Here is a 15,193-nt window from a genome sequence, read left to right as displayed (position 1 = left end):
TGTTGTTGTATGATGACTCATGGGGGATTGGTTGGAAATCACATCGATTAGACGCTGGGTCCAATTAGGGAGATAGCCTCCACATAACAAATAGTTTGTAATGGACAGAAGCAAATAGTTTTATTGTTTGGAAACGTCCACACTTTAGCTGTAAATTATCCTCAATTATTGACAGATTATTCTGCTTGTTTTCATCCAGCTGATTTCCCCTGAGAGTTTAACAAGCTGCACAGAAAAAATAATGCTATGCAGCCATTTCAGTTTGAATTCAAATGTATTCTGTTTGGCTGTGATATGTATAATCCAACTGCAAACAATACACAAATTAATGCAAATCCAAGCCACTTTAACATCTCCATGTTACATCAGAAAAAGGCAGATTGAATTATGTTTTGTGATTCAATAATTAACACCAAAACTAAACTAACCACAGGCTCAGCCTATCACATAGTCGGTCATGGTAATGCTTTACTTTACAGGTTTGTCATACAACACATTTTGAGGAAGATTCCTTGAAAGTAAGATGCAATTTGATTCCAATTCCACGGCAAATAAAAGTAGTTAAAGACAAAGTCTTATGTGAGATTAGTCTCTTTAATTCATCAGCATTTCCAGAGGATTTCTCTTCAAACAACTGCTCCATTCAAACCTACTTTTTTTCTTTATCCTTTTCCCCATAAATGTTGATTTGTATGTTTGTCTATAGACAAAAATCATATTTTTGCATGTTCAAGTAACCTGCTGTGGGAGGACTGAAAGACTGTCACACTGTAAACCCGAATAAGTTCAGAAAACTCAAAATTTTTGTCGTAACTGATTACATAAGAACTTTTAAGTTATCCTGATAAATTTTTTGAGTTACACTATACTTAAAAAATATGTGTTCAGTTGACTTAATCTATATTCTAAGTTCAATATAATCTTTTTTAAATTTCCTGAACTTAATATTTATGTCTTCTTCATACTTAAATGATTTGATTGAATAAACTTATAAAAACTAAATTACATGGACTTGCAAATAATAACTGATTACAATGTATTATATCAATAGTATCTACTCAAAATATTACACCTTAATGAACTTAAAATATTTACCACTTGCCAACTTAAAATGTACAAGACGCTGTTTTCAGAGAGCTATGTTTTCTGAGAGGTTCTGCCCCCCAAAGGCATGCCAAAAAAATGTAACTGTGCAAATTCAGTTGTGCAGATATAGTTGTGTACATGTAACTGTAGAACCATGTATGTATGATTGTGCAAGAGAAACATCATCCATGCAATAAAAGGTTCTTGACTAAAGTGTTCCTGTCAGAATTCCAACAATTTATTAGGGTATAAAACTGCACCTTAAAACCTACCTTTTAAAAAGGCATTAACAACTGTTACATTTTAATTATTTTTCTTTTCAGAACAATATATCAGGCTTAGTAAAACTGTGAAATGTCGAATAACATTAAAGTGCAACACCTGGAGTCAAACATTTTTTTTTTTTTACAAATATATATTTTAGCAGCCTATTTTGAATCATTGGGGATGAACAAACTTCCCCTTCTCTGCACTGTATTTTCTCAAATAATAAAAAAAAAAAAATCTTATAAAAGTAGCAGCATAGACATCTAAATTTGTGCAAATGAAGAAAATGAAAAACATACAGAATAAAACAGAATAAATACAATAAATAAAAGAAAATATAATATAAATAAATAACTGAATTACCATTAAAAATGAGGGCATACTGATCAATGAGGTGAAGGAGGCAGTACAATAAAATAAACAAAAAATGTACCTCTAATTCTAAACTTATAAAAAGCCCACTGGGCATACGCAAAAGTGCTTTCAACATTTTAACAGACATGTCTATAATATCAGACACATCTAAGAATGAACAACAGAACAACATGGCTGTAATAATGTTGGCCTGCTGAGTGCAGGCATGCATTTCTCAGCTTGTTTATTCCTTTAACAAATCATTTTTCAGGGAGAGTAGGCATGGTTTCAGTGGTTTGTTATCATCCAGACACATCAGCACTTTCTGGATGAATGTGAATGTGTGAGTGAGCTTCTTTGGATAATCTAAGTGTAATGCATAGATTAAACCAAGCAGCACCACAAATGCATCAGCCAACCTGGGAAGCTCGCTCATAACAACTTCATCCTCTATCACAATGGATATGTTCTCAGGGCTGAAGCTAATGGAACCAGTGGAGTCAGGGACCACAGAGAGGATCGCTAGCGGTGTGTCAGTGGTCTCCATCTCATCTTCACCCTGCAAAACACAAGAAAATCAGTTATAACGACAAATCCAGAAGGATGTGACATAATCCTTGTTTGTAGAGCCAAAATATATTATTTCTTCCTTAACAAGTTCACCAAGTAACTTTAAATATCATAGTTCTCTTCCCCTCTCCTCTTCTCTCCTCTCCTGTCCTTTTTCTTCCTCCTCTTCTCCTCTCCTCTCCCTCAACTCTCCTCTCCTCTCCACATCAGACTGAAACTGTCATTTTATCAGATGCTGGGTCTCAGTCTGTCATCTTATATTCTAGATATAGTGGAGGGTTCAGTTCCATGGCTACATGCATGGATCTGAATCACCTTCACTAGAAATTTGTTGCTACTGTCTATTTACACATGCTGAAAGTGAAAACCATTCCTATAGATCATTAGCAGGGCGATCAACATTTTTAAAAAATTGTATAATCACTCATATTATGTTGTAGAAACTCAAAGAGGCCCCATGAAGTAAAAGTTTTCCTCACTTCACGTAATATATACTTATTGCTGTAGAAATATGATACTGGAGTGGAGCATGAGGAGGCATATTGAAGCCTAAGTAACTTTAAATATCATAGAAAGCGAGATAGAGGCGAGCTAAAGAAAACCTAAGGAGTACTGAAGAGAGCAACGTGAGCTAGAGTCAAGTCAAGCACAGAGCGATCGGTCACTGTGTGTGTGCAAGAGTGAAGCATAGCTCTGGCTGCAGAGACAATGTGTGTAGGGGAGAGGTGGGCGCTGTGTGTGACTGGCAGATTCTCGTCTGAAACCCTAATACTTACATTACAGGTTTTGTAGAATTCAGTGTCATCCTCCCGGAGATACACTGGAAGTGCACGAAGAGCCAGAGTGCGTCGCATGTTGATATCATGTTCTTCCTAGATTGTGAAAAAAGAAAAAATCTTTATAGAAATATTTTGCCAGCATGCCCAGTCCGTGTCACTGGTATAAGAATGTAATGCTTCAGTTATGTTAAAAATAGTAATCTATCTATGATTCAGCAGGATGACTGACTACTATCAAGGCATCTGTAATCTGTAATGACAACACATTATATGATCAGCATTGTCCCCATGGAAAAGTCAAACATAAACTTACCTCCAAGTCATAAATTCTCAGCATCTCTCGCAGTGCCTCTGCTCCCTTTCCAGTCCTTGAAGACTTCTGTCGATACAGTGCAACTAGTTTTGGTGTGTATCGGTCAAGTTCACAGTAAAACTGGTTGCGTAGATTCAGGTTTGTAATGCGATGAAACTCTGCAAACACCTGTACACATATAAATATTTAGGTAAAAACAATGTGGAGTTGTCAGATATTTTCTACATGAAATGTTAAATATCAATTACTTTTATTAATTATTACTAATTAAAACATACTATATATTTACCTGTGACTGCATTCGCAAGGCCGGCCAGTTCTCCAGGAATTCCCGCACCTGTGGACTTCCTTGAACAATGTGTTGGCGGCGAAGGGCAAAGGTTGTGTGCATGAGCTTTTCTATCAGTATCTGGTCTCTCTCAGTCTTTTCAGTCTCTTGTATGATTTGTACTCTCATTTCCTCCAAGGTTGCCTCATTCTCTCCCCTGGGAAAGTTGGGCAGGAAATTCACCTCAGCTCTTCTGGCTCTTTTGATGTTCGAATGAGGATGATCATTTTCAGGGTTGGTTCGGCTCCTCTTGCCTGCATTGATGGAGACCTCTGCACAACCAGATCTGGCCAACTTAGTGCGAAAATTCCCCATCTTGAACTTCAAGGCCACCTTCCATCCATACCATCCATTCTTACTCCCATGTTCTCTAAGGCATGGATGAGCTGCTATTAGAGCTTCAGCAGCCATACCAACTTCCTTGTCATGCGGATATGGCTTGAAATTGTACATTGTTTCAGCCATGTTTTCCAGGATATTGTGTTTTTGGGCTCTTGTTAATTTCAGTGTCTTCCCAGAACTTTCAAAGGCAGGATTTCCCTGTGCACATACATGCTCAACTTCATAAGAAAAAGTTGGCACAGGGAAACAATCTGGCCAATTTTTCTGACGCTGTCTTAAAGGTACATGTGGAAGTATGTCTGTGTCGGAGCTTCCAGTGGAGGATGCATCACTTTCAGATCTCACCACTTTCAGTGTTCCTTTTTCAGGGAGCTCCTGAATATCCATAAGAACACTGAGCTGTCCATCGAAGTCAGGATCTTCATATTGAAGGGTAAAGTCACAGTCCAGCCTTGGCTTAAACTTCTCTTGCATTATATTCTTGAGCTCTTCTACTGACTGTGGTCGCTCGGTTAGAATGAGCTTCATGGCAAGATCTGTTGCAACACATACACGGAGCACAAATTTCTGCGGAGTAACCATATCTTGATGTGTACTGTAACAAAAAAAAACAGTAAATAGAGTTAGTTTTATTGTGATTAAGAATCATCTTTGAACAAAGTTATTAGCCATTTACCTTAAATGAGCTGAAATTTCAGTGTAGTAATATGAACCGTTTTGGTGTTAAGAGCAGTCTTCCATCTGTTCTGTATGCAGAGAGAGGCAATGTGTCATTGAGCTCTTTTAAAAGGTGGACAGTCAAGTTCCCTGGTGAAAGTTCATAAGATCTCAGATGCTCAATGTAACATGATGTGTGTATCTTGCAAAGAAAGACAATCTGGTTATCGACAAGGAGAATCTGTTCAATTTTGCTGAACTGAGGCAATCCTCCCTCCTGTCCCACAGACACAAACATCTCCACGCCATAATCAGTTCCATCAACATTGACAACTGATGTGCTGTAAATCATGCTGCTGTCTGTCATGTGTTCGACATATGCCTTTGCAACATCAGGAAGCCCTGATACCATCACAGACGAGACGCTTGATGTCTGCTGGTGAGGTTTGAAGAAGGATGGGGCACTGAGAGAGTATGCCATCATGTGTTGGTGTCTGTTTGCTAGTGTTTTTAAAACATTCTTGAAGTTTTGTGTGTCATGTACTACACGCTTGAAAAAGCGGTGTTTTCCCTCAAATCTCATCGTCCACAAATGGACAAGAGGTCCAAAACAACGTATGAGGTCAGCGTAATGTTCAGTGTAGTGATGCTTTGGTCTGAGCGTGAAATCAGGAAAAACTTCCTGCAGCATGTGTCTATGATCCTGTATCTTCATTTGCAAATACTGGATGGATTCATCTGTAAACACTGGGCAAATCATCAGCTCTACTATCTCTTTCAAATCCATGAGTACACTCCATGCTCCATCCTCTTCTGGAACTTTACTACCAATGATCAATGGAAGTAGTCTGAGCAAAGTAGCATTTTCATGGCCATTGCCACCAATCGTTTTCTTCACAGTGAAGGTCTTTGGGATAGGCTGAGGTCTGTCAACCTTGTCTGTGTGCTTGTATGGGAATGAGACAATTTTTCTGTTTAAATACTCCAGGGTGAAGTATTTATGATTGATCATTTTCCCAATACAAAGGGCCAGCTCTATGGGCACAATGCCCTCAAGAAGATCGTGCAGGATATCTGGTGGGAAGCCTGTGACTGTATGAAAATACTGTAGACCCTGCCTCAGAACACAGACTCCCTGAACACCACTCTGACTAACCCCATGCAGTGCAGCATCAACATCAACATCATGACTGGCTTTTGTCCGCACACTGAATTCTCCACTCCCAACATCATGAGCCTGAATTTGGTCTTTGGTAGCTGTGCAGAATCTACACATATACTGAGCTCTGAAACACTTTGTAAATCCTGCTAATGCATGAGCTGCAAGATTATCAGCCACGACACACAAGACTGTTCCCTTTACGGCTTTACCAACGGACTCAATAAAAACACCATCTTGCTCAAGAGTTTGGATGTCTCGTAACAGAGGACCAAACAATCTTTCATATCCAACCCGCTGAACGTCAGACACCTTACATAATGCTGCTAACTGAAGCACATGCAATGATGATCTATATTTACTAGGCAGATCAGCAAATACCCAGTAGACTGAACATAGTTTATGGATCTTCCGTGATGTTCCAAGTGGGTTTGCTATTTCAAGATCATCAATGTACAAAATGAGTGGTAGCTTAAGATCATCTGAGGAAGAGAATAATTCATTCTCCTTATAGTATGAGCCATCTTGGTGGCTCATGAAATGACCTTCCTGTGACATCTTTGTTTCTAGAATTTTGTCCAGAATGTCTGTATGTTTGAACATTTTCTGAATCATGTCAAGAATAGGAACATAGACTGCTGTGTGTCCTGGCTCCAGCACATACTCTACAGGCTTCACCACAGGGTAGTTTTTCTCAACAAATGTTTTCCTTCTTTTAGTTGAAGATAACTCTCTACCTTTAGCTGTGGCATTTACAAGAATGTTGCTTTCCAGAACGGCAGTAACTATGTCATCTAGAGTATTTTCACTGACAGAGATGTCATGATGTTCTAAGACTTCTCTAAGAGATTGTTTGACTAGAGGCTGGGACAGGGAAAATATTTGTGTCAGATGCTCCACTATGTCCTGAGTCGCCAGGTCAGACACATGAAGAATTGTTTTCATCTTTAAGAATAGCGATGCTAAACTTTGGTGCAGCTGCGCTCTTAAAGTGTCTGTGTCGCACTGACTCTCTACCTCAACAGGGTCAAAGGTGTCTGTGCTCTCACACTGAGCAGGTCCCTCCTCAACATTTTCACCAGCAGGTGTGTCTGGTGTACCATTCTTTTCTGAACATACAATGTTCGTATCAAAGTCTGAACTGCCTGCATGGTTTCGGCTTTTGTGTGCATTGAAGGACGAGTACGCATTTGTACTGTAACTGCAGTTACTGTATGGGCATACTACCACCTCATGATTTCTTAAATGACTCCTTAAATGAGAAAATAGTGATGCCTCAGAAAATGTCTGTTTGGTGCCACACAAGGGACATGTAAAAAATGCACTTCCTGACTGTGAACCATCAGTCACATTTATTCTGCCTGTATCACTATGACACCGTGACAAATGAGCTTTAACTGCATTAAATGACTGGAAAGCACAAATGCAGTCACTGTACAAACATGGTAGAGGGCTGACTCTTGAGAAGTGGTTATGGTGCAATTGATAATGCCTAAATAACTTTGCACGTGTGTCCAAGGATACAGAGCACAACTTGCACTTCCAATCCATTTACCTTGAACTGGGGCGGGCAGAAGAGGTCACACAAATCCTGCAGGGAGAGAATAAACAAATGTAATTTATTTCCAAATCATGATGAACGTCATAACCAAATGGTGTTTTTAAATAAACAAATACTCACCAAAATAATCACCAACACTGTTGCTCAGAATGACAAACTTCTCATATCCAACCGCTCTATGGTACTATAACATAACAGAGAGCACATACAGTTTAATGTTGCTTAAGATGCAAAATGCGTAAATGATTATGTATCGTGTATTGCCGGCAATAGTTATGAGTTTGTAGTACTGTTCGGGTTTACAGTGCAGGGTTACATTCAGTCATTCATTCCAGGAACCAGAAAGCATCTTTGGAAACTAATAGAAAATGATTCAGAGATGATGGAGCTGTACAATAAAGCGTAATCCCAACAATTTTTACCTGTCATTAGAAGGATTGGTACAAAAACATAATCAGTACAGTATCTCCTTCACTAGATCCTTTTTATATTGTCACGTAACATAAAAGTTATGCTTTATATAGACATAAACTATTTCTTAGCTTTCTGAAGACAATCGATCAATACTTTCAGTTTGTTTCTGTGCAGAAAGACAACATATTATCCCGACAGTATGACCTCATACGATCTGTGAAAACTGATGCCAGGAAGCTCTGTTGTCTAGAAATTAAATTGTGCAGCGGTGCTGTCAGATGACAACGGAGCTGAAGACATCCGAGGGTCACAGGAACAGGAAATGGCTTCAACTACAGAATAATGTCAGGTAAATGAGAAATGGAGAGAACTGGCTGTCGTCCAAGAGGAACAGGCACCCTGTGGAAAATTAGTAGCATCGGAGACTAAATTGCCTCCGGCTGGACACGTGTGTTGGTTACAGAGAGCGGAGGGGACAGGGAGCACTCCTGTTGTAGCGCTGATTGACACGTGAATACAGAACTCGTACGTTAGGATTCTTGAGAGGACATCATGGTGCCTCTGTGACCTCCTGCTGCTTCAAGATCAGTAATCAGTTTGAGAATTTGAGTATCTAATTATATGCACATACACACATTTTGTATGTGTGCATAATCTAAGTATACAGCTCCTGCAATATGTATCTCTTTACTGTACATCCTGCATCGGTACTTTGAGGACATATTCACACATTCAAAAACGGTTAAGAAAATAACCAGAAGTTATGTATAAAACTGATTTGTCCTGCCATTACTTCACATTTAGAATGTTTTTAATTAGCTTTGCCCTAAAAAAAAAAAAAAGTCAATATTTACATATTATGCTTTCTGTCTGCATTATTAATCATTCTTTTCATTATATTAAATTCAATTGGCATTCATTTCATGATGGCAGTGAAATTCAGCAATAGTTTGTTCTGCTTGTTTGGATCCTAATTTTCTCAGGTGATGCACACAACAGGGAATTGAATTAAACTTCCAGATAGGCACTGATTATGCATTGCAGGATTTCTATTACATGGCTTGGAGCAAGTGTAAACATTGCCATATTGTAGCTCAGTGAGAGTCTCTGTACATTGTATTCTGTGTTTATCAGCTCCTCTGAGCTGCAGCGCTTGGCGTCTTGGAGACACCCGCCGCCGTCACTTGCCGGGATCAGCCGAGCCCAGATTAATCTAGGAGAAATGGTATGCATCTCTCTATGCCTCTTTGCTCTGTCGAAAACTTGATAAGAAATTCACAGTCGCTCCAATCACAATTTAGAGCCACACAGGAATACTCCAGTAATGAGTTTCTTCCAAGGCCATTTGAGTTCCGTTTTCCAGGTGGAAGATGGATACGGTGAGGATGCGGTCCCTCAAGGCCCTCAGGCTATGTTCATCCCACAGTCTGATTTAAAAGGAGAAATCTGCAGACTGGAAAGCAAGCAGAGTGGCTAATGGGAAGAACCCGTTGAGACTAAAGGCTGAGATAAAGAGAGAGGAGCAAGAAAAAAAGAAGACAGCAAAAAAAAAGAAAGTGAAGAGCAGGGAAAGTGCTTCCATGTCCCTCGTGACACACTGAATGAGCATCGATCAGGAAAAGTGTGCCTTAGTGTCCGCTGCTTCTGAGCAGAGCGTCTCACTAGTGACTATAGTGTGAATATCACCAGCCAAAATGCACCATGTGGGACTGCTCTCATAACAGGTGGCAAGAAGTCTGCTGTCTGCTGCTTGAGGAAGCGGTGGCTTCTAATACCAAGTAGACGCTACAGTTAAACCTGTCCTCTGCCTCGAAGTCTAAATGTTTGCTCAATTATTGATAGAATAACGAGAGGATTTGCCGACACTGCATCAGGTTCGGTAAGGTGCTGCTGTTAGCAAAAGCCATCCATCACTGATGCTTGCTTCAGCTGTCATTATCAGGGGGGTTGTGTCTGTTCTTGTCGGAGAGATGCTGGGAACAGGTCCTCAGAGGCCCATGGGTAAATCTGTCCATGCTCCTGATTCACTGGGCCATAAACACTGTGGGGACTTTGATTATAGGGCCTCAGTTTGAGCTATCTGGGTTTTGGGTTGAGTACAGGTTGGGAGGGAAGTATCAGCTTGCCGTGAAAGGATCCTCTCATGGAGGACAGGTACAAACATCGCTAACTGTGGAGGGAGAGGCGCTGCGTGATAGAACAGGACCTTAGGTTACAAGCTGCACAGGCAATGACAACTTAACAAGATGGCACATTTGTAATTATCATTCATGACTGTCATTATCTATTGCATGAGCTTGCGTTTCATACAAACCATCACACTTTTTCTGTAACCCAGCAGGTATTTTTATATGGCATAGTTTTTACAAAGGGTAAAGTTTTCCTCCAGGGCATGGAGGGAAAACTACACTTCAGATCCCCCTGCAGATGAACCTGCTCACCTGTCATTGTACCGGAAGCAAAACTATAATAAAGTGGAGCTGAGCTAAAAGGGAAATTCATGATTCACTCTATGCACTGGAGCAGTTTAGTTTGTATTAATACTTTTATCTAGGGTTTTGTTATTGTGTTTATATTGTTTTTTATGTTAAAACTGTCTTTTTAAAAAAAAAAAAAAGGATTAACCTTCATGTTAAACAATAATTAAAAACAAAAACTGTTGCAGTACGAATGCAGTAATTTCACAGATGTAAAAACTAATTTAAAGTTTTATATACAGTGAGACAGAGCCAGTTATTATATTTGTTCATTAATGTTTTTCTCTAATCATGAATACTGAGGTGACTGTGTCCTCTTATGAATTAAGTATGATGTATTATGTATGTATGTATTATGAGTATTCCACTCAGTTTAAGCAAATGAGTTTTCTCAGTAAATGAACAGTGTGAGTGTTTGAGTTTGAAAGTTTTAAGCACTTAATAATTATCTTTTCGTTCTTTATGTTACGGATTGCACATACGGGCATGTTGCTGTGTTTCTTTGTGATTTATACACTTTGAACCAATCAGTCTGCCTCATCTAAACTGTTTATGAAACTGAAAATATTTTGTTAGGTAGTAATATTTGTATATCTCTAGTAAATGAGTGATTCTGTCTTCATGAAATGGTCCTGTGCATTTTCTTAAGGTCACGCTTTGCTACAAACAAAATGGTCCCAAAATTCACACAAGAAAAAGTGAGGGCCTGTACCAATCCATGTAAACAGTTCTGCATAAGTGCCTCTGGGGAGAAAGTTGAATCACCAGTGTTCTTGCATGTTTAGCCTCAATTACTGTACACTCTTTATCACATCAGTGAAATGTCTCTATCATTATACTGTACCAGTAGTAGTAGTGTCGTTATTGGGAGTTATCCTGTGATTACCAGCATGGCACAAACGGCTAAATATGTGAACGTTAAGTGGAAAAGGCAGTCAGTAACAGCATCATGTATTGTGAGGTCACCATACAGAGAGGGATACAAATTGAAAATCAATTTAAGGTTTATGGCCATTGAGCCAGGAAATGTGCTCTCCAGGGGTCACCATGTTTTCCGGCTTTATCTCTCACATCAAACAATTCCAGATATATGAATTCACTTTTAATTATCCACAAAAACAAAGCCTTAGTTCGGAAAATTGGGGAAAAAAAAAAAAAAAATCATGGTTTTTATGTGCACGCTGCTTTCTGTCCGTAGGTGTGCGTGACTGTCATTTGATACTTTCTATGACTACAGGTGCCAAATGAGCTCAACATATGAAATTCCTCCCTCCTCCAGCACAGCGACAGCCTTTTCTACTAATGGTCATTCTGACACCAAACAGCTTGTGTGCTGTGTCCCAGAAAACACTCAATTGTTGGAGTATCTTCTTTCTATTCCCAAGGTTTGCCATCCCTCCATCCTTGGCTTGTTTGTATTGGATAGGTGTAGCAGCGTTTTGCTGGATGGCAGCTGTGGAGCCCTGTAATTGTCCTTGACAGAGTGAGAGTAGAGCTGCTTCGAGTGGTGGAGATCAGCATTGTGCTGGCCATGTCAATCAAGTGGCTCGACCCAACCGGGCTGAAATGGATCAGCCAGTGACGCAATCAGAATGAAGTGACTCTTCTCTAATGGCCTGTCGCCATACCATTTTCTAGGTGACAGTATACATTTCCAAGACTGGCAAAGGCTCAGCTGTTGATGGTTAGCTTGATTGTTTGTGGCAATTTAACAGAAAATGATATTCTGCTCTGTACAACAGAGAGACTTTTTACATCATCAGATTTTTTTTAATTTTACATCCTCTAATTTGCATCGTAAAATTGTGGATATTCAGTGATTTTTCTGGTTGCCAGTGCTCAGTTATTTCATCTTTTGTATTCATGTCATTTTTAGCCATTCAAGTGGTGTGGTTCAAAGGATGGCAATGAACATTTGAGACCACATCTTTGGTCCAGACTGTAAAATCTCAACAACTGCTGGATGAATTACTGTGACATTGATGGCTCATAGATAATGAATCATAATGACTGGTGATCTCTTAACTTTTCCTCTCAATAACATCTGAACAAATATTGGATGGATTGTGACAAAATTTTGTACTGACTGGAGCTAGGCTGATAATATTGGCCAGACTGATATTAGCTTTTTTTGTTGAGTGAATATTCATATGACCAAATACTTGTGAAACTACTTACATTCCCATCAAGTTGTACTTTGTGTATTTGGTGGCATATGGTAACAGTATTTGTTGTTGAGTATATTAGGTTAATAACTCAAAACATAACTTCAGTATGAGTGTTTAGTGTCAACTACCACAATGACATCACTAGGTAGTAGAAGTAAAAGGTGGGAATGATGATTGAATCATAAAAAAAAAAACACATTGAAGAATTCCATCACTCCATTTATTCTATCCTTTATTTTTTACAACCATAATCTTATTTCCCTGCTTTATCATTTATCTCATGCCTGCATTGAGCCTAAATAATGTTGTTTTTACAGCACCATAGATACAGCAGTGCTACTCTGGGATATGTCGGCTTTATCTTCTTTATGTGTCCATTTCTCTCTTTTTTTTTTTTTTTTTTAAAGTATATTTTTTTGGGCTTTTTATGCCTTTATTGGACAGGATAGTAGAGAGACAGGAAATGGGGAGGCAGAGAGGGGGAATGACATGCAGTAAAGGCCGTCCGATGCGGGACTCGAACCGGGGCCAGCTGCAGCGAGGACTGTAGCCTCTACACATGGAGCGCCTGCTTAGACCACTACGCCACACGACGCCCCTCCATTTCTCTCTTAAGGATATGATTACTAGTGCAGAGGCACAGGGAGCCATCAGTATGTGGGTGTAGGTGACCTCCTCTCTTCCTGGTCTGATTGTTTGTTGACAGATTCTGTTATAGGGAGGAGTGAGCAGTGATAAGAGTCGGTGAGAGTACACAGGCACTACAGATATACATACAGAATAACATACCACTGAGAAATCTGGGAGATACACTTCCTTGTGAATAATGTTTATAGAGGGAAGCAAGGAGATGTTTACATTCAGCTAAAATCCACCAACAGACACTCAACCCCAAAGACTGTCATTCACTCTGCTATTACTGTCTTCTCTTGAGCCAATGCGGGTGCGATATTGGGAAATTACATACTGATATGTGTGTTGGTAGAGACAAAGGCTGCTTGTGTACTGATGCCTAGCAGAGGTTTGAGGATTCAGTTACAGGTACGCTCCCGCCACCACGGCAAAGCACGACACACGCATCACTCTGTGGCACTGTCTGCTTTGGTGGCATGCGGAGTGAGAGATCACAACATAATTTCCAGGCAGGAAGGAACATGCTGGTGGGACATGCGTGAGGCAGAAGGCCACTGCACGCGTGAACATTAACACAAACACTGCCAGTCAAAATGACTGATTACTTCAGGGGGCGTGTTGTGAAAAGTCAATTCAGCATTCAAACTTCCTCTATCCCCCAGCCTTCACATACTGGCCCACAAGGCTACACCTCTCCCTGGGGTGTTCAAAATGTATAATCATTAAAATACTACCAGTGGTCTGCCTTAAGGTGTTGCCTTTAGTCTCCCATGGCCACACCTACAAGTGTGAATGCATTTTTTTAAAACCTGAACCTGTTCTGGTGTACTACTGTGATGCTAAATTGACTACACTGACCGCAATTCAGTGCTTATTTAAAGCTAGAAAATATGTCAAGAAAAACAATGTAGAATCAGTAGAGTCTGTAAATAATGTAAAAGATGCAAGACAGGACATCGTACTCAGTTGGATTTTCTGAGCACTTAGATGAATACGAGCCTACTAAAGTTAAACAATGAAGCATGTCTGGCATCAGTGCTTTAGCACCGTGTGCCTGTAAGTGCTCACATGCAGGTTGAGTCTCTCTCCCAGTGGACTTGGTCTGGGCTTCTGTTTGCTCTCTCTGTGTATTTATAGCCTGTTTTCTACCAGAAAACTGTCCTCAAACTGCCCTTCACATCTGCAGAAACACTAGCCTGTCCCACAGTGCCACCACACAGCCAGACCCTGATATCTCACATTCTCCTTTGTGAACCCTGTGACACTTGGAGAAATCTTACAAGATTACTGCACAGCACATTTTGAATGAGTGAAAATAAAGCTAAAACTAAAATGCATACTGTGGGTACTGTAAGCTAACAGGCTCCTGGATCCATCCTCACATTGAATGGACACATATGAGAATGGTATCGTTCTTCTCATCTTACTCTTACTCTTAAGAGAAAGCCACTACATACTCACCTAAATTTTTTGTTTTGTGGTTCCAAGAATGCTACTTTGCAATTTTCTTCATTAGCAGCAAATAAAAACATAGAAAAAGCTCTTTCCTATCACTTTTTCTACCATGAACTGATACTCATTAGCATTAAACAAGGTTTTAAGTACATGAAGGAAAGGTCAGGACATTTGGCTAAACCGTGTTGTCAGCTGTTTGTGTTGTTGAGTTAAAATTGTTTTAAGTATATTGAACTGATAACCAAGCTGTCTTTGCTGTCCCAATCGTTTCTGATCGATTGGCACATGTACGCTCAATGAATTGACAGCTAACCTGGGTTTAAATTTAATTTCCATTGTGTTCCTCATTGTCCCGTATTGTAGCCGTGTAAAATAACTCTTTAACTCCATGTCCATATGGCTTCTCTCAGTGGTTGTTTGCCTAAAGCCCTTTCCCAGTGACCGTGTCAAACTGCTTTCCGTGGATCATGGGCCTTTGACAGCAGAATAGATTGCATGTATTTATATTTCACAGAAAAAATCAGCAGTCCATTGCCTGAGGGTTTGGTTGCCTATCAACGTCCTTCACGATTGTTGGAGAGAGAATGTGTCACACTTTCATCTGTCAACATGAACAAGAAGAATGTTGTT

At 39.8% G+C, this 15,193-nt stretch overlaps 1 protein-coding gene across 3 annotated transcripts; it reads right to left on the bottom strand.

The window, feature by feature from the left end:
* Nucleotides 1-1,903: 1,903 nt before the first annotated feature.
* On the bottom strand, nt 1,904-7,601 carry LOC130179688 (uncharacterized). 3 transcript variants are annotated; one of them, XM_056392654.1, is made up of 7 exons: nt 7,537-7,576; nt 7,411-7,446; nt 4,716-4,785; nt 3,659-4,634; nt 3,370-3,537; nt 3,054-3,149; nt 1,904-2,266 (listed from the first exon to the last, which is right to left on the bottom strand). In XM_056392654.1, exons 4-7 carry the CDS (start codon nt 4,619-4,621, stop codon nt 1,952-1,954), a joined length of 1,542 nt encoding a protein of 513 aa, XP_056248629.1. In that variant the 5' UTR covers nt 4,622-4,634; nt 4,716-4,785; nt 7,411-7,446; nt 7,537-7,576; the 3' UTR covers nt 1,904-1,951. The 3 variants fall into 3 exon arrangements, 2 of the variants coding, with proteins under 2 accessions (XP_056248629.1, XP_056248628.1); XM_056392653.1 differs by lacking the exon at nt 4,716-4,785 and having other exon boundaries at nt 7,537-7,601; XR_008829312.1 differs by lacking the exons at nt 7,411-7,446; nt 7,537-7,576 and having other exon boundaries at nt 4,716-7,403.
* Nucleotides 7,602-15,193: the final 7,592 nt, after the last annotated feature.

Source organism: Seriola aureovittata, chromosome 13, assembly GCF_021018895.1.
Source record: "Seriola aureovittata isolate HTS-2021-v1 ecotype China chromosome 13, ASM2101889v1, whole genome shotgun sequence".
Lineage (NCBI taxonomy): Eukaryota > Metazoa > Chordata > Actinopteri > Carangiformes > Carangidae > Seriola > Seriola aureovittata.
Note: the sequence above shows the minus strand (reverse complement) of the source record. Positions and strands in the feature narration are given on the sequence as shown.

Excerpts from the sequence above, each read along its gene's own strand:
- LOC130179688 (XM_056392653.1), bottom strand. The coding sequence starts at position 4,621 with ATGGTTACTCCGCAGAAATTTGTGCTCCGTGTATGTGTTGCAACAGAT. Across the intron at positions 3,150-3,369 it reads TGAGAATTTATGACTTGGAG|GAAGAACATGATATCAACAT; the intron begins GTAAGTTTATGT and ends TTCACAATCTAG. Across the intron at positions 2,267-3,053 it reads AATTCTACAAAACCTGTAAT|GGTGAAGATGAGATGGAGAC; the intron begins GTAAGTATTAGG and ends TGTGTTTTGCAG.